This window comes from Anguilla anguilla, chromosome 3 (assembly GCF_013347855.1).
Source record: "Anguilla anguilla isolate fAngAng1 chromosome 3, fAngAng1.pri, whole genome shotgun sequence".
NCBI lineage: Eukaryota > Metazoa > Chordata > Actinopteri > Anguilliformes > Anguillidae > Anguilla > Anguilla anguilla.
This window is the reverse complement of record NC_049203.1, coordinates 39,009,008-39,028,621: the sequence shown is the minus strand read 5'-3', so window position 1 is coordinate 39,028,621 and position 19,614 is coordinate 39,009,008. Positions and strand designations below refer to the sequence as shown.

At 41.2% G+C, this 19,614-nt stretch overlaps 1 protein-coding gene across 2 annotated transcripts; it reads left to right on the top strand.

Moving 5' to 3' along the window:
* The first annotated feature begins 464 nt into the window (after positions 1–464).
* LOC118222192 (bile salt export pump-like) lies at positions 465–17,365 on the top strand. Of its 2 annotated transcripts, none has more exons than XM_035407576.1 (29): positions 465–639; positions 947–1,026; positions 1,212–1,230; positions 1,323–1,352; positions 1,454–1,502; positions 1,600–1,844; positions 2,306–2,393; positions 2,841–2,974; positions 3,557–3,728; positions 3,859–3,983; positions 4,132–4,306; positions 5,570–5,683; positions 6,085–6,195; positions 7,015–7,140; positions 7,831–8,034; positions 8,126–8,296; positions 8,506–8,707; positions 8,921–9,002; positions 9,596–9,722; positions 10,449–10,613; positions 10,823–10,927; positions 11,206–11,367; positions 12,314–12,517; positions 13,380–13,621; positions 14,165–14,321; positions 14,842–15,039; positions 15,698–15,904; positions 16,539–16,685; positions 16,800–17,365. In XM_035407576.1, exons 2-29 carry the CDS (start codon positions 951–953, stop codon positions 16,998–17,000), a joined length of 4,038 nt encoding a protein of 1,345 aa, XP_035263467.1. In that variant the 5' UTR covers positions 465–639; positions 947–950; the 3' UTR covers positions 17,001–17,365. The 2 variants fall into 2 exon arrangements, with proteins under 2 accessions (XP_035263467.1, XP_035263466.1); XM_035407575.1 differs by having other exon boundaries at positions 941–1,026.
* The last annotated feature ends 2,249 nt before the right edge of the window (positions 17,366–19,614 follow it).

The window sequence follows — 19,614 nt, the reverse complement described above, 5'->3', positions numbered from 1 at the left end:
TCAATTTCAAATACATACATTGATGTTAATACTTAGAAGCCAAATAGTAAAATATACAAAACATTTATATGCATGACCAACATCAAACAAATGCCCCTGCATAGTGTGCCTAAAATCATTGAGCACACTTCATGGGGCCCAAAATCCTTGGTGGTGCCCCTGTTCTGGGACAGACACATTTGTATAGATTTAATCACTTACATCCTCCCAAGTGACCTCCAGCATCACCCCACGTTCACATATGTTTTTTTTATTATTTTGTTTTACACAGCATGACATAGTTAAGGTTATAGTAGTTATAACATAGCTATGTCCTATGACATCCACCTGCTTATTAGACACATACACACAAGGGCCACATGCAGATTTTCCTAATATTTTCTCTCTCTCCATTCTTTGAATAGTTGGGTCATTGAACCTTTAGCAGCACAAACCGACAGGACAGTTACCTCTGAATATATAGTCTGGCAAAATGTGCCAGGACTACTTGGACAGGATACTCACACGTAGCACTAGCAGCTTGGCTGCTACAAGCTGAACCCATTTTGGGTATTTTTCTGACAACTGTCAATGTTTCGTGGATTCCTGCTCAAGAACCCTGGATTAACATGTAACTTGAACGACTGAGACAAAATACAGGTTGCTTTTTATTTTATTTTTTTGTGTCTATATTGTTTTTTGTGGACTACAACTGTTTGGTACTTTGTGTATGTGTTGCATGTGAAAGGAAACATACCGTCCTGTTTTAGAATTGTATTAATTCTTATATGTGCTTTAAAAAGTATTCTTGGTAATGAGTCATTATGAAAATTCCTTAATGAGCTCGTAAAGGCTCACATTTCGAGCCACTGGTTATTTCAATAATAGTATGATGTAGTTTTTCACCGTTAAAAGACAACTTTCTAAAAAGGTGTTCCTTTTCCCAAAAAATGCCGTCCAGTTAAAGCACAATGTCTGGGTCAGTGAGACTGCACAGCATCAAAAAGCTTGGACAGGAAAACAATGGTTATGAATTTTCTGATACAGGTAAGGAATCATAATTCTCTATGTAAGTTATGTGCTTTTGCATCTGGTTCTGGTTGTGACACTTTTCACCATATGCCACAAATCAAATAAAAAATAAACATATCAACATAGCAAATGGATTAATCAGGGTAACTGGTTGTACGTTAAACTAATGCTCTATATTGTTTGTTTTCTTTGCTCTACAGAAAAAACTGACGTATACATGTAAGTGTGTTTATGTTTTAAAATAATTCAAATGCTCCTTTTATATGCATTTGTTTTTTCTAATGCATTTATTGTCTTGTTTTGTTGAACAGGACCATGTCGTCCCCAAAGGAAGACAAAGCGTAAGTTACAATTGGGCCTCCGTTTGGGATACGCAGTTCATCGCCAGTTCATTTGTTCATTGTCGGTACACCGTTTCCACTTATTTTTCCGACTGTTTCAGGGGCAAGAAAAAGGATGAGGGAGCCATCAGAATAGGCTTCTTCCAGCTGGTAAGCTCTCTGGCCTCCAATGGTTTGGTGGAAACGACAGCTGAACATAGCCTACAATGTTTTCACCAGTCACCACGCGTTTCATGTTCCTGTCCAGTTTCGGTTCGCCACCGGCCACGAGATCCTCATGATGATCGGAGGGAGCGTATGCGCCCTGCTGCACGGCTCCGCACAGCCGCTCATGCTGCTCGTATTTGGGATGTTAACGGACGCGTTCATCGATTACGACACGGAGCTCCAGGAACTGGCAAACCCAAACAAGGCATGCATCAACAATACCATTCAATGGACGAACCAGTCCGCAGAAGAGAACCTTGATCTAAATATGACAAGGCCATGTGGGTAAGACAGTCCTCCATATACTGGCATTTCTTATTCAAAATAATGACTCTGTACATTATTTATTAATACATTTCTCTGTAAGGATGCATCTTGAGTAGTGTGTCTAGATGGCTGTTATTTACAAATATTCTCCCCAACAATAAAGAATTTCCTTTATTTGGATATCCATATTGAAAAATTGCATGGATGAGCATGCTATAATAGTTTAACTCAATGATTTGTGCCTTTAGGACATTTTGTTTGGATAGAAAGCAACAGGGAGAAGTCAAACTGCCTCTTTTTACCATAATGATTTATATTTCTTCTCTACAAGTGGTCTTTATGAAATTAATGATGCATTTAAAGTGCCTCTTGTAACATGAAACACCACAGTTTTGTCAGAAATATAGGGAAATCCAGTGGAACATGCCAGTCTTTACAAATGTATCGCAAGTTCTAAATATGTGTTGCCTAAATGGCAGGTTTATGAAAATTGAGGAGCAAATGACCTTCTTTGCCTACTACTACGTGGGCATTGGACTATCTGTATTTATCTTGGGATACCTCCAGGTAAGGAATTATGTGCATTTTGATATCTTTTGATATCTTACATCATACATGTCTGGACACTATTGGTTTCATCCTGTAGAAATCACAGCACTTTTATCACAGTCATGGCACCATAATGCTTGGGACATATTAATCTATGTAAATGAAAGTAGTATTGTGTTTGTAATCCATAGACATCAGCAGGTGCTGAGTATCTTTTCTGATGATGCTCTGTCAGCCCTGCTGCACTGCAGCCATCTTCAGCTCCTGCTTGTTTTGAGGGCTAGTTGCCTTAAGCTTTCTCTTCACCATACAAAACACATGTTCAATTGGATTCAGATCAGGTGACAGTCAAGAATTTTCCAGTTTTTCTAAGAACTTTCCAGTTAATAGAGAATGTTCCACGTCCAAAATGACAGTGTGCTGTACACAACATTAAAACGTTATGGCTAATATTGATTTTCCCAGATCTCCCTATGGGTGACATCAGCAGCACGTCAGATCCAGATCATTCGGAAGACATATTTCCAGAAGGTAATGAGGATGGAGATCGGATGGTTCGACTGCAACTCTGTGGGAGAGTTGAACACCAGGATGTCAGAGTAAGAGCAAAGATTGTTTGACACTACACAGCACTACTTTATTGTGTGGTGATGATGGTCTTCACTCATGATTTATGGTTCTCTGGTCTTTTTTCATCTGGGTAGCCAGCCAAAACAAACTATTACACTTTACACCAGTTAAAACCATCCAGCCATTTGAGTATAATAAGTCCAGCCCAGCTGTCTTTTATCTCAGTGCCCTGAAATTAAAGGTCATATATGGCTGCAGTTTACCTTTGGTCATTTTATCATCTATTTTGGTGCAATTGATGATACAATTTTACTTTTGATTTTCAGGAAACAACATGTGTTTCAATGATTGAAACACAAGTGTTTTAATGACTAATTATGCATGATATCTGTGGCATTATATAATATATGGCATTCTCAAGTAGAGCAACACTATGTATATTTTTCAGTTGGCACAACAAATATATAAAACATAAATATTAAAAACATAAGCAGGATCTTAGATCAGGGAGAGTATTGCATTGTTTTATCTTGTCTACCACTGCTTCTCTGAAGAATTAAATGGGAAAACACTGTCCTGGTTATGCCTGACCTCATCCATACCTTTTGCAGTGACATCAACAAGATCAACGATGCCATTGCTGACCAAGTAGGCATCTTCATCCAGCGTTTCACCACTTTTGTGTGCGGCTTCTTGCTGGGCTTTGTGAAAGGATGGAAGCTCACGCTGGTCATGATTGCAGCCAGCCCGTTGATTGGAGTGGGAGCTGCCCTCATGGCTTTGGTAAGACTCAACCATCAGCATTTCGCTGCCTGTGCATTTTAGAGGCTGAGAGAGCCAAACTGCCAGTCATTTTGGCAATAAAATCATCCTCGAGATTCACCCTTCAGATAATCCCTGTGTCTTTCCGCAGTTTGTGGCCAAGCTGACCGGTCGGGGGCTGCTAGCCTACGCCAAGGCGGGGGCGGTCGCAGACGAGGTGCTGTCCTCCATCAGAACTGTGGCAGCTTTTGGAGGAGAACAGAAAGAAGTAGACAGGTGAGGAGGGGGCTTTAAAAAATGTATCTGAGATATTGAGGTGAGAAGACTGTGCCTTCTGCAAAGAACTTCAGTTTGGTTGTGATGTGGGGACTCTCTAAGGCTGCAGCTCGCTCCAGCTCCACTTCTATTTGCTCTTGCTTGACAGGTATGACAAGAACCTCATCGCTGCCCAGCAATGGGGGATCCGTAAGGGGATCATCATGGGGTTCTTCACAGGGTACTTGTGGCTCATCATCTTCCTCTGCTACGCCCTGGCCTTTTGGTATGGCTCCATACTGGTGTTAGACACAGTGGAGTACACCCCAGGAACCCTGCTGCAGGTGCTCACCATTTTTCATATCTCACGATCAATAAAGAGTCCTTCAGTCAGCCTTTACATGGACAAAATAACTAAATTCAAGATGTCTTCAAGATGGCAAAGAAATGTGCAGTGTTACGAAGGCCAATTGTTTAACACAAAACAAATTAAAATCACAAAGCCATTTAAAAAATAAAATCAAAGTGCCATTAGGTGCCGAGTCTCCGGCTGCCAGTGCAAAGTTATGCTGCACAAGGTGGTTTGTAATTGGCTGCAGCATTAATAGGGTAATAGAAAGGGTTCAAATAATTGTAAAAAGTAGCCTACAATTTAAGTGGAAGTTAAGTGCTTATTTGCATGATTGTCCTTAATGTTGTGACCAGTAGTCATATATACAGTGAGCACCATAATGTTTGGGACAAATATACATTTCTAATTGATTTGGCTCTCTACAGTTTCAGATTTGTAATAAAACAATTAAAGTGTGGTTAAAGTGCACATTCTCAGCTTTTTTCATACATTTTGGCAGCACCAAGTAGAAATTACAGCACTTTTTTATAAATAGTCCTCCTCCATTTCAGGGCATCATAATGTTTGGGACAAATGGCTTCACAGGTGTTTCTGATTAGCTAGGTGTGTTCAATTGCTTCCTTGGTGCAAGTATAAGAGAGCTTCCAGTATCTAGTTTTGATTCTAGCCTTTTGATTGCATTTGGAGTCTGTTATTGGCGGTTGTCAACATGAGGACCAGAGTCATGTCGATGAAAGTCAAGGAAGCCATTCTGAATAATAAGAGTCATCGGCCAAACCTTTGGCTTACCAAAATCAACTGTCTGGAACATTATTAAGAGGAAAGACAGCTCAGAAAGAAATAACAAACATTAAGGTGCTCAGTGTATTTCTGTCTTTAGAGCATGCCTCATTTCTTTCCCCAAGATGAGAGAGTTTTTTTTAAGGAGAGCAGACAATCCCCCCCCCCCCCCTGTGTATTTTAACTTTATTTAAACAGGAGGGACGCAGAGAGAGTTTTTGATAAAATGGATCACAGTAAAAAATGTTCCACGGCAAGGAATTGAACCCCCGGCCAAACATGATTATTTGTATATGAGTTAAGAGTCAGTCACTCTACAGACTACTGATAGGGTTCTCTATCTGATACCCACAGGACTGCTCAGTAATCAGAGAACCTGTGAGTAATCACAGAGTTAAAATGAGGCTGGTTAAGAGCTTTGTGTGTGCCCTTTACAGTTTGGTTACCTTTTAAGAACATTTAACTCTGGCTCCAGGTATTTTTTGGTGTCCTGATAGCGGCTCTGAGCCTTGGACAAGCTTCTCCGTGTCTGGAGGCCTTCGCCTCAGGGAGAGGAGCAGCTACCCTCATTTTTGAGACAATTGAAAGAGTGAGTGTTTGTGTTTTCTATGTGACAATTTTAAGTATACATGGTCAGTTTATTGCGCATTTAAACAAATGCGTAACATTTGTGGAACTATTTGTTGGAATTTTTGAGGGAAGGACTTAATAATACATCATAGTTATTATAAGTGGCACTTTATGGTCTTTATAAATGTGAGTGTAATTCTGTGTGCAAAGTCCTGGTGTGAGTGTGCAAAATGTTTTCTCTCGTCCTTCCATTATACTCTGTATATGTGTGCATGCCCCTGATTGTGAGTGTGTAAGGCCTCTTGGCTGTAAGTGTTTATGGACTTTGTGGCAGCAGTGCCTGTGCTGCTGTCAGTAATGGCATGTGAGGCAGTAGCAATCAGAGCTTTGCTGTAACAGAGTATTTACCCGTGTGTGCAGGAGCCAGAGATCGACTGCATGTCAGAAGCTGGGTACAAACTGGACAGAGTGAAAGGAGACATTGAGTTTCATAATGTCAGCTTCTACTACCCTTCAAGACCTGAAGTCAAGGTTGTGTTTTGGGTTGTTTTCACTGTTTTCCATGTTATAATGTCAGTTTATTTCATAAAACTTATTACTCTTTATACTCCTATAATATTTTCCTGATGCCCCAAACCGTTGAAAGTCAAAAGTGTCTGTTTACCTGTACTTTATATCTGGTCCTATGAACACATTTCATCAGATTGGAAGCTGCAGCAATTCTGGGTTTTCACAGTAATTTGCCACATGAGGGAGAGGCAGGGAAAAGGGGAGAGAGAGAGAGAGAAAACCTGCAGATTCGAAAACAAATAAACATCTTCACCTTTCCCCCTCACGGGTTCTGGGCAAAAACAAAAACTAAAATACTAACCAGAAAAAAACAGACTCTGAGCCAGTGACAACTTTTCAGCTTGCCCAATCAGGTTAGTTTAACTTTGTCCTTTCTTTCATGACCTCTCAAACTCACACTCTCTCAGCATGTGGTCCCAGTCTCAGCCCTGTAGTGAGCAGAGGAGCACACCTTTAAGCACCTAGGGTGATTAGTAAACACAACCCAGGTGTGTACGCTCACTCCACCAGAAGGCATGGCTGAGACTAATCCAACACTCCACCGGATAGAACACACTAATCACAGTTACACATACACATACAACAGAGCAAAAATCCAGCTAGATTCCTACTCTGCTATTGTAGTAGCAGTAAGGCAAAAACAAAAACCTTTCCACCACAGAACATCTTAAGCCAGGATCCCAATAATAAGCAAACACATAACATGGGAGAACATTGTATTATTGTTGTATTATGGTGATGCAAAGCTGTCAAAGTTGATAAAATTCTGTACTTTGACAGATTCTTGAACAACTGAATGTATCTGTGAAGTCTGGGGAGACAACAGCTTTTGTGGGACCAAGTGGAGCTGGGAAGAGTACCACTGTTCAGCTCATACAGCGCTTCTACGATCCCAAGGAGGGCATGGCAAGTAGCATCAGTAAACTGGTAGAAATAGTGCTCTAAATGTTTGGGATGTTTAACCATTCCTGGTTTTATTGGAAGCAAGAACACATATTGAGTGATAGCCTCCAACAGGTAGAGTATGCTAGATAGCAACTGAGTGATGGTCCACACTTGCCACTTCAGTTGACCCACATACCATCATGGAATGATGGCGATGAACCGTCAAATCCAAAACTAAAATCTGTCTGCCAGGATGCAGCCACAACCTTGATGAGGCCATGTCTCAGGTGTGATACACATTTGGACCACATTTGGCCCGGAATCCAATGCAGTGATAGATCTTCAATGTGGCTAGTTACAATTGTGCCACTTTTGGCTTAAAATTAAAATGTTGCACAAATGTAGCATGTGGTTGACTCCACTTTTGGTCCACAATACACTTGCCATTGCTATCACTAACCCTTCAGTGCCTAAACCACATTTGGCTTGTAATTGTCTGCTATCTGCTATCAGGGGACATGGCCTGTCCCTGCAGTGTGCCCTCATGAACCACTACTGAATTCAGTATAGGTCATTATGCCTTCATTAGCACTCAATTAGTACTACAGTCCACTCTCCCTGGGAGGAATACAGCTATAATGCATGAAGTAATTAATAAAGTGAAACACTGTGATTCACTCTCACGCAAACCTCACTGTGACCTGTGTACAGGTGACCCTAGATGGCCATGATATCCGGGGACTGAACATTCAGTGGCTCCGCTCTCTGATTGGAATCGTGGAGCAGGAGCCTGTGTTGTTTGCCACCACCATCGCTGAGAACATCCGCTTTGGCAGGCCAGGCGTGTCCATGGAGGACATTGTGACGGCAACAAAGGAGGCCAACGCCTACAACTTCATCATGGACTTGCCCCAGGTAGAAGAGACACTCTGACAGCAGATGCCCAGCCCCTGAGCGAATATGTAAAAGTATCTGTTGCCAAACGGTCTCCTCTTTGGTTAAACAGAAATTTGAGACCCTTGTGGGAGAAGGAGGGGGTCAGATGAGCGGAGGGCAGAAGCAGAGGATAGCCATCGCTCGAGCCCTGGTCAGGAACCCCAGGATATTGCTGCTGGACATGGCCACCTCTGCCTTGGACAACGAGAGTGAGGCTGTGGTACAGGAAGCGCTAGATAAGGTGGGCGCCCCACGCCATGTGTTCAGTATGCCAATGTGGACACATTGATTTACAGGCTTTCATGAATATGTTGAAAAGCCATATTATTTCATGTCAAAGCTTCTTTCATAAAGTGCCACATTTGTTCATCAAGGAGAATTATTGAAGATTTTGTGAAGATGTCTGTTTTATGTTTAGCTGAGTTGAATGGCAGTTTGGATCTTTTGAAGGTGAGGATGGGCCGTACCACCATCACCATAGCCCACCGGCTGTCTACGATAAAGAACGCGGATGTCATTGTGGGCTTTGAGCGTGGCCGTGCAGTGGAGAGAGGCAAACACGAAGAGCTCTTGGACAGGAAAGGGGTCTACTTCACCCTGGTGACCCTGCAGAGCCAGGGTGACAAGGCTTTAAATGAGAAGGCTCGGGAAAGTGAGTCCCTGCCCATTTATCTTCCCAAAACATCCCCTGAACCGAATGTAGTATAGCTCCTCAAGACCCTTTGAATATGATCAACCCTCTTGATCTTTCTCTCTTTGTCTCACTTCATTGAACACTCTTCGAATCTCCCCCCCTCCTTGCTCTTTTTTCCTCTTATCTGTCTCTTGCTTTCTGTGACTTTCTTCCTCCTGACTTCGTCCACAGTGGCTGAAGAGAAAGAATTGTTAGAAGTGGATCCCGGGAAAAAGAATGCTTTTGAGTCTGGGAGTTATCGGGCAAGCTTAAGGTATGCTCCTTTGACAAAATTCTTTCCACACTTTTTCAGTATGTCCTGTAGATAGCCTTGCTGTGGTTCTCAGGATGTTCATTACCTGGTTCCCTAAAAATGGATTTTCATTTAAGGTCATCGTAGAAGCATAGAACATTTCAAAAATATTTATGTCAATGGTGAAGGCACTGATGGTGTAGCCTCGAGACCACAGCCTCAGCCTTGTTCTCAGCACATAGTTCTTGAATAAGTTTTCCCTTACAGGGCACAATTCAAATCTGCATTCTGGCTATAACAAATAAATGACTACCCTAGATGGGCATATTGGCCTGTTCTTGTTATCAAACATTCCAACATTCACACACTTCATATGAGCTTTTATTCCGAAAGGATTTCAGTTACTGAATGATATCAGCTGGGCGTCACTCATGATAAAACCTGTTTTTTTGCAATAGGCAGTTAATTTTAAGGGTATACTTGTTCTAAACTAAATATTCTAGTGAAATATTAATGTTAGGAAATCTTAAGGGGATAATTATGTGGTAACTGTATTAAATTATGTCTATGCACCCAGGGACAGATCACTGAAACAATGCTATTTGTCTGTGCAGAGCTTCTATCCGCCAAAGGTCAAGGTCACAGCTGTCGAATGTGATCCCAGAGGCTTCGATATCTATTGCTGGAGAGCCGGTGCGGCCTTACAGTGACTCAACAGTCTCAAGTGACATAGACAAAACGGTCAGTGGGAGTGTGTTGGGACTGCCATGTTCACTTCTTCCATTAGTATCAAGGCTGCTGGAATGTTTTATTTTACAGGGCCTTTGTTTGTGAGTCATATTGACTTGGTATTTATTTTACAACAAAGACATTTCAACAACTTAATAAAGGGACATCAGTGGAGAGGAGAAATGATTGGCTTCAATGCATTTCACATCAGTTCAATAAATGTTATCAAAGACATTTTTATTAAAAAATCCTTCCCTACTGAACGTAAGTCAAATATTTTGAGAACATATTCGTTCGAGTGACATTTTTAACACCACTTCAGCTACTTCAGTAATCTTCATTAACAGGATTCTTTCATGTTATGAGTACAGCAATGTCTGATAGTTCTTAAAAAAAGTGATTAATACAAAAAATATTTAATCACTTTCCACCACGTCTACACTCAACAGTACCAGTGGGTTTATTGGTTCTATTCCGTAAAATGAATCAAAAACAATGAAGAATGATTAGCTTAAAGTTTGCTTGGCCAAAGCGGAGCCTGCTATTGAAAAAATCAATTCTAACAGTGATGCAGAATAAACGTGTCTGTGATTTTAATTACTTATCAACAATACATATATCAATATATTATCCAATGTCTTTCAACTTACTCAGTTCTCATGGTGTGTGTGTGTGTGTGTGTGTGCGTGTGCGTGTATGTTTGTGCGTGCATGCGTGTGTGGGTTTGCATGATATCAGAACCCTATACCTGAGGCACAGGAGAAAATAGAGCCAGCGCCTGTGACCCGGATCCTGAAATACAATGCCCCAGAATGGCCTTACATGGTGTTCGGCTCTATAGGCGCTGCTGTGAATGGTGGAGTTAACCCCCTCTATTCATTATTGTTCAGCCAGATTCTTGGGGTAAGTTGCCTGGATGTAAATGGTGTGTACTACCTTACACCTTACATTGCAATTAAAATACTGTATAATAAAAAAACATGTTCAATTATCATTCTGTATATTTGAATATGTATATATATTGACACATATGTACACCTACACACATATATACATATTTACATATACATGTGTGAAAACTGTTTGTGATACATCTCTTTTTATTTTTGCAGACTTTCTCAATGACTGATACAGTTGCCCAGAGAGACGAAATCAACGGAATCTGTGTGTTGTTCGTACTCATCGGAGTGATTTCATTCTTCACACAGATTCTTCAGGTACACACCCCACACCCCAACTGGACACCACTTCCGCATGTCAATACTTGCGTTGTCTGTTTGTGAGCAGAGTACAGTTTTATCAGTGGAATAACTAACAGGTTAGACTGGGGATGTCTCTCTTTCCAGACTAGTCACTCTGCTTCTGCAAAGGTTGCGGCTCTCAATCTTTTCACTCCATGGAGCAGCACAGACATGCAGGCACACTGACTGCATACTGTAAGGAGTCCATAAACCTGAGGCAAAGCCACTGAAAAGGAGCCTGCGTTGTGTTTCAGGGCTATGCTTTCTCCAAGTCTGGGGAGCTGCTGACCCGGAGGCTGAGACGGCTGGGCTTCCAGGCCATGTTGGGCCAGGAGATCGGCTGGTTCGACGACCACAGGAACAGCGCCGGGGCCCTGACCACACGCTTGGCCACCGACGCCTCCCAAGTCCAAGGGGTGGGTGTCTCCCAGGAAAACGGCTTTCTCCTGAGGCTCTCAGTCATGTGACCCAAGGCCATTCTCAGTTCTCATTGTGATACAGTCACCTACATCAGGGGTTATCTCTAAAGTGAGCATCCTCTAGCTCACCTCTATAATAAATATAATCGATATATAGTTAAATATAAAGGTATTCAGTGACATAATTATAAAGCCAAAATAACTGTCCCAATACTTTTGCATTTAATTGTATAAATAAAATCTCTATATTTTGAAAGATCTGTCCAATACCCACTATACGATGCCATGCATTGAATATTTTGCACACTAGTGATCCATGAAAACGTCTAAATTATGATTTGATTATATAAGATCTCTAAGAGGCTGGTAACTGTTTAGCAATATATGTTCAACAGTGGCACTAATCACAGTACTATCAAGAACTGTTTATCAAACACTGTCAAGTAATGTTTTCACAGCAGTTATAAAATATGTTATATTTTAATTATGAATATAATACAATGTTATCAAAAAGGAAAATACTTTTTCAATTTTGCTGAGGACCCCAAGGGTTCCTTGCACCCCATATTAGTGACCGCTGACCAACAGCATGGTCAATTAATATTCCAAAACTATGACTATATATCACAGGATACAGGCCCGGCCCAGAAAAACTTTGTCTAAAGCAGGAGTGTCCAGTCTTATTCGTAACGGGCTGGTGTGGGTGCAGGTTTTTGTTTCATCCCAGCACTATAACACCTGATTCAAACTCTCTCTTCAATCAAGAACTTGGCAAGTAGAATCATGCGACCCACACCGTCCCTTTTCGGACAAGATTAGACATCCCTGGACTAAAGTATTCTCAGGCCTGAAAGCCATTTTCCCTTTCTTACCCTGCCCCTCCTCATTGTGTGCGGCTCGTGCTCTTGGGGTGTGGCAGTAACGCTGTGCGCTGTGCTTGCAGGCCACCGGCTCCCAGATAGGCATGATCGTCAACTCCCTGACCAACATCGGAGTGGCCATCATCATCTCCTTCTACTTCAGCTGGCAGCTCAGTCTGGTCATCATGTGCTTCCTGCCCTTCCTGGCGCTCTCCGGGGGTTTTCAGGCCAGGATGCTCACCGGATTCGCCAAGATGGACAAGCAGGCCATGGAGGCCGCGGGACAGGTAAACTCGCAAATGCAGGTTCTGTTCCAGGGGGTGATGCCAAACTTGTGAAAAGGATGGATTTAACTTTGAGTATTATCCCTCAAAAATGAGCCCAAGGCAACGTGTGGCACAGTCCGTAAGGTGACCTGCTTTGAAGCCACACCCCCATGCACAAATGGCGGTTCAGTCCCCTGCCATGGCGCCTTCTGTGCAGTGAATCCTTCTCTATTACTCTCTCTGGTTTCTACCGGCCTAATAAAACAAAAAAAGAATGGTGGGTGGACCGTCTGCTTCACGTTTGTAAAAAACAAAAAGTGAGCCTGACAGGTTGTGGGTGAATAAGTAGGTATAATTGCTATTCTCTGCTGCTTTTATTGTGACAATCTGTCATAGCATCATTGACTTGAGCTGCACCACACTGGCCAACATTGACTCTGCTGTACAAGATTCAAAAATGGATTTTCTAAATTTAATTGCATCCCACCAGCCTAAAATGAGCCAAATCTGAAATAGCTAGTTTAAATTAGACATTACATGTCTATTTGTACAGTACACCATTTTCAAACTGATTTTGAACTGGAATAAGTGTTTTTAAATGTTGTGTTAAATTCTGTGTGTATCTCATTGTTTTCTGTTATTCTATGATTTATTTAGACTGTCTATCATAGTTTCATTATCATTCCAATACAATTCATAAGATAAGTTACAGTTGTGTTCTGCTATTTCAGTAGGGCCCTCTGTGAAGTACATGGGGTCAGCGTCTCCATTAAGAATGCTTTAAATGAGCCTGTGTTGAGTGATTGACAGATTTATTGAATATGTTGTTTCTTCTGTGTTCCTCCGTGTTCTAATAAACCAAAAACATTGATTCCTCCTGTAGATTTCTGGTGAGGCACTGAATAACATCCGCACCATTGCTGGTCTGGGGAAAGAGAAAATGTTTGTGGAAATGTTTGAGGTCCAGGTGGAAGCTCCATACAACGCAGCCTTGAAAAAGGCCAATGTGTACGGTGCCTGCTTTGGCTTTGCCCAGTGTGTGATCTTCCTGGCCAATGCTGCCTCCTATAGGTTTGGAGGATTTTTAGTGGAACAACAGGGGCTCCACTTCAGTATCGTGTTCAGGTGAGTCTGTTCATGTTTTTCAATGTCAGTTAGTGATGAGGCTGTAAGTTTGATGGCATTAACACTCACAGCTATTAAAAAGTATGCCACTGTGAAAGATGTGTACAGTTCTGGGCACCAAGCTGTAAGATGTTTTATGGAAGATACTCTGTTCCGATTTATGAACCTATGGTCAATTCTGGCTCAAGAACTGTCATGGTGAGCATGAGGGTACCAGCCAGCTTACTCAGACTATTAAGGAGGCAATTACACATTCACCCTGAAGGAAGCCTTTTTCCACAGTTTGTTGCACATTTATTTATTGGAAATTGCCGTGTTCCTGCTCCTGCAGCTTGTCAAGAAGGGCAGCCTTCCAGCACAAGGGCTGTGCAGTTTTAGAGAAGGTTGACGTCCATTAAATGCTTTGTTCTGAGGACAGTAAAGCTCCTGTCAGTTAGCGTGAGCCACTTCTGGAGGAACTCTGCAGACTGAAGCTGTTCACACACTTGGCCACGTTCTTGGGGCCTACGTTCATGCTGCTTGTTCCCCATCTTGTTGGTGCAGAGTTATCTCAGCTATTGTGACGAGTGGGCAAGCCCTAGGACGTGCTTCCTCTTACACACCTGACTACGCCAAAGCCAAGATTTCAGCAGCCAGGTTTTTCCAGCTACTTGACCGCAGATCCAAAATCAATGTTTACAGTCAAGAGGGAGAGAAATGGGTGAGGATTTCAATTTTTATATACCTACTGAACCAAACATCACAGTGCTTTCTTTGGTTCAATATAGAATTAATTTCATTAGAATTAATTAAGTTTCATTAGTGATAGAAAATGTTGCTGAATTTTGACCTAATAAGATTACCTCAACAAGTAATTCATAGTCAGCTAGCTTACTGAACAACCACTATCTTTTCTGGTACTCGCATGTACAGTAAGACTATTTATTGCTGTTCAGTGTAACATAAGGAAAAATATTTATCCAACAGCTATCTTTGACTGTAGGTATTTTACTAGTGTGCAGAAATACCTTGGTTTGTTCAAACTGCAGTATAGTAGTCAGTCATAAACTGCACTGCTACTGGACCCCATGCTAACTAGAATATGGGAGCATATTAATGTTGTGGTATTATGCCCAGGGGCACTAAGTTTGCAGAGTTACTCTCAAACTACTATTTATTCCTTGGATTTTCCAGAAGGATTGACAATGCTAATATTATTTTTCTCTCCCTCTCCTGAACAGCCTGATTTTAGAGGTAATATTGAGTTCATTGACTGCAAGTTCACGTACCCGACCCGCCCAGACATCCAGGTGCTGAACGGTCTGACGGTGTCGGTGAAGCCTGGCCAAACTCTGGCCTTTGTGGGCAGCAGCGGCTGCGGAAAAAGCACCAGTGTCCAGCTGCTGGAGAGGTTCTACGACCCTGACCATGGCACTGTGGTCAGTCCCTGTCCTTATCTCTCTCATTTCTTATTGTGTCTCTATTCGAGGTGTAAATTCAAAAAGCACTCACAGTAGTGTCATTGTATCAATTTTGTTGCTGGTTCCTGGGTTAACAGTTTGTAGAGACATATCGTGACAATGGTTATGGAGAGAGGTTTTAATTTCTCAAGAAGCATATGGTAAATACCACATAACGATTGTATCTATCTGGAACTGGAAAAACACTCATTTCATGGAACTGTTGAATGTTTAATTTGATAATTAACCCCAGGGAAATGTTATTAGTTTGATATACCAAGGACTCACCAAGGTACTACACTATTAACTACATGATTAGGCCAAAGCTATTGCTTATGCAGCATGTCTGTAATGATATACACAGTAATGTTAGCATAGGGTGTCAATTTATCAGTTTTTAGAACATTTTTGGTTGCATTACATTTTAGATTAGGTTTTAGATTGGTTAATTAATTGTAATATTTCATATTATTTCATGCTAATGGTAGCTATCCAATCCAACCTTATGTTAAAATCCAGGTTTGGGAAGACTGTCTAATAAGCAGGAAATGATACCAGCATGTGTTTATGGGCTTGCATATGTAAATAAATGCATTATACTGCACCAGTTCATGAGGTGAACTTATAATTACTACAGCTGATTGATGGCCATGACTCATGCCAAGTCAACGTACAGTTCCTGCGCTCGAAGATTGGGATTGTCTCCCAGGAGCCCATCCTGTTTGACTGCAGCATTGCAGAAAACATTAAGTATGGGGACAACTTTCGAGACATCAGCATGGATGATGTAATTACTGCAGCAAAGAAAGCCCAACTGCATGACTTCGTCATGTCACTGCCTGAGGTACTGCCGCCATTTTACATCAGTAACATTTTTTGCATTTCAGAATATTAGTCTGTTGGTGAAACATGCCACATTTAATATCCTACACTCATTAACCTTGGCACGTATATAAAGGCCTACTCCTATAGGCCACGGCCCAAATAAAGTTTGTATTTGTATGCATAGACACATTGACTCATTTGTCAATCATCTGGTACATAGATACCATCACAGATTTTCCTTGAGCAACTACAATGTTTACCATACAAGATTTTCGAATTTTGTGATACATACTTAAAAGTCTTGTCATGTGCTTTCAGTTAATTAATATGTAAATTGCATTCAAGCATCTTTGAAAGCCTCATGAAAATCAGCAAAATGATACAGTTGCTACCATACAAGGCCAGTGAGCTTGCAAGTGGGTGTGACATTTCACCCAAATGTTTATAATCTCCATATTATTTTACATATCACATAAAATGATAACCACATTAACATCCACATCAGGACTCCAATAACAGCTTTGGCCCCATCAAAACGTATGGTGGAACAACAGCAATCAGCATTTTTTATTTTAATGTGCTACTGTGTTTTAATCGAACAACTGATGTGAGTAAAGGTATGAATGAGATGTGCAATGTTGTTTCACATGCAGGGTTATGACACTAATGTGGGCGCCCAGGGCTCCCAGCTCTCCCGCGGACAGAAGCAGCGCATAGCCATCGCCCGCGCCATCATCCGAAACCCCACCATCCTGCTGCTGGACGAGGCCACGTCTGCCCTGGACACAGAGAGCGAGAAGGTAACTGTCGCCTTTGCCCCCGGGTAAGGGCTCAGCGGCACCATTTTGTGCCCTCACAGTGAGGTGCGTGCACCTCGTTAGCGTAGCTCATAAGTGTAACGTATCGTCCGACAGACGGTCCAGGAGGCGCTGGACAAAGCCAGGGAGGGCCGGACCTGCATCGTTATCGCCCACCGCCTCTCCACCATCCAGAACTCGGACACCATCGCCGTGATGTCCCGAGGATTCCTGATGGAGAAAGGCTCGCACAATGAACTCATGGCCCTGAAGGGCGCTTATTACAAACTGGTCACAACAGGAGCGCCCATCAGCTAAGGACAAAGAGTGCCAATGCCACTGCTTCCCAAAACAGCTCAGGCGTGGGTGACAGAACCAATTCGTATTTGGCCTTGAGGTTTTTAGCATAGCAGCGTACATTTAACATGTTTTATAAACATTTTGAACATTTCGGGTGGGTGTGTGTATTCATACAAAACCATATTGACTTGAATTTAAGGGGATTCTAATTATCAAAAAATTATTTAAATTATTATTTTGAACAAACTATTTTATTTAACAAGAATGTAATATCATTGCAACATCTGTAATATACAGAAATGTAATAATTTGTAACCACTTTTATTGTTTGAATTCAAACATTTGAAATATTTGAACTGAATATAGTAAAGGACTGAAACCTGGCCATTTCCACACCTTTCTGAATCGTATATTCGAAAAATATCTTGGAAATGGTTCATTTAGGTTGGGAAATACTTTTCTGACTGAAAACATTTGAAAGATGCTTCTTATCCCAAACACCTCACATTATTTTTTGTTATCACTGCTAGCATGACAATTGTTGGATGCCTCTTTATTATAATTTAAAAATTTGCATCCTTTGGTTACTTTCCCAAGTTTTGGCACACATTTTTCTGCTACTCTGAAGAAATATAACATTATAAACTCCCCATATCAGTTATGAATACATGACTGACTGACATTTTAGTATCTTGGGAATTATTTATACTTGAAATAGCAATCGACCATGTTTCATAGGCATTAATCTAGTTCCATTTCATTACATAGTGACAATTTATCTGAACAGCATACATAGGCCTAATATATATCTGCTATTAAGACACTGTGTCATAAAGAGTTTGGGGAGATCAGCCATCAGGAACAACGTTAGTTCAACACTGAAGTCTGTATTGATTTGTTACCTCAAAGAACCATGAGACCTTTTGATTCATCATAAGTGAATGCATAATAGCCTTACATGTAATACCAATTTCATGTATTTCTGCATTTGGACCTTGTGTTTCATTTTATGTTGTTCCTTTACTTTCATTTCTATGTGCAAAATGCTTCCATCAGACAAGTCTCAGAAATTGTGTTCCCAAAGGTTTCAGGAGGCCTTATGTTCATTACACCAATCTTCGTCCAAGAACATGGTACAGTATTTCCAACGAGCATGTGATGCATATTTTCCACAGGCACTGTACCAGCCTCTCACAGATATGGCCATTTCCCAGTTTCCCATAGGCAGCTGCACGTCAATTATTATAAAAGTATTAACGTGCATTTATTGCTCCACCTATCCCTATAATTCAATCTGTCGGATCTTCATTTACACTGGTGGTCATAGGCTTGCCTGCCAGTGTTATCATTTCAGTGGCATTGGAGCAGGTGGCCTCCTTGTCCAATGGCATGTTACTCGTCTCAGTTACAGACACGGCCTATCATATACACAGGGGCGTGGTTTACAGCATATGAGAAGTGAGGTGATATAGTGCTCGTTAAAAATAAAGGGAAATTCTCAGCTTCCCAGGTGGCGTGTCCTGTTAATTACATCCGATTAATTATTGCTAATGTTCCATATTCTCAAACGAGGTAGCAAGAAACCTAACCTGGGTAGGCAATTTTACATGTAATATCAATTCAATGCATTAAGATATTTTGCTATGTAATGAAAAATAAAGTTGGAATTCATTATCCACTGAAATGACTGTGTTGATTCACTGGGCTCTGTGGTGATAACTGCTTTGGAGCCATAATGAATGGAATTTACATTAGAATTTACATTGATTCTAGTGAAATAGAATCATCCGGATGTGCATCGCACAAAGACAGCAGTGTCTGACCGTTTTTGCTCCATTTTGTAATTTACTATAATTGGTTACAGTTGTGGCAATTGTGGTACAATCTCTTTGAATGTTACGCTGCAAAGACACGGAGTTCTTATTGTCACAAGATGCAGGAACAAGATCCGCCTACGAATGATTGAGGATTCAAAAATGTTAATTATTACTTATTTGGAGCCTTAAGATATTACTGCTGTATAGTACCCCATCTTCAGAAGAGCTCTCAAGAGCTCTATTTGTGCAAATACCAGGCTTTGGCAGCTTTACCCAAGGCTCTTAGTAAAGTCTATAAATTAACAAGTATTTTCCCACTTCTTTATAATCACTCCTGTCAGCGATTCAGGGAGAGTATGCTTTGGAACAGTCATGTGATGCTTTGCTCAAAAGGTGGCTTTCCACATACCGTAAAGGGCCAAATCCATCCATTTTGGTATTATATACTATATGACCAAACGTATCTGGACACTCCCTTAGTCTGGGGATGTTTTTCATGGTTTGGGCATGGCCCTTTGTTTCCAGTGCAGGCAAATCTTAATGCTACAGCTTACAAAAACATTCTAGACAATTTTGGGCTTCCCCAACAGTTAAACATACTGCATTTTAGCAGATGGTTGTATAAGCATAACAATTCAACTCCCCCACAGCAAATGTATCATTTCCAGTTTCTTGCAAAGCAACAATTGAGTATTTATTCACCTTTGTTTATTCAGGCTAGGTGGAATGAGCACACACGCTCTTTTGCAACAAGACCCTTTGAATATTGCAGCTGAAGTGTGGTGGTGTGGCCAAATAACTGCCCAGATTTCCAA

Excerpts from the sequence above, each read along its gene's own strand:
- LOC118222192 (XM_035407576.1), top strand. The coding sequence starts at position 951 with ATGTCTGGGTCAGTGAGACTGCACAGCATCAAAAAGCTTGGACAGGAA. Across the intron at positions 3,729-3,858 it reads GAGCTGCCCTCATGGCTTTG|TTTGTGGCCAAGCTGACCGG; the intron begins GTAAGACTCAAC and ends GTCTTTCCGCAG. Across the intron at positions 4,307-5,569 it reads CCCCAGGAACCCTGCTGCAG|GTATTTTTTGGTGTCCTGAT; the intron begins GTGCTCACCATT and ends CTCTGGCTCCAG.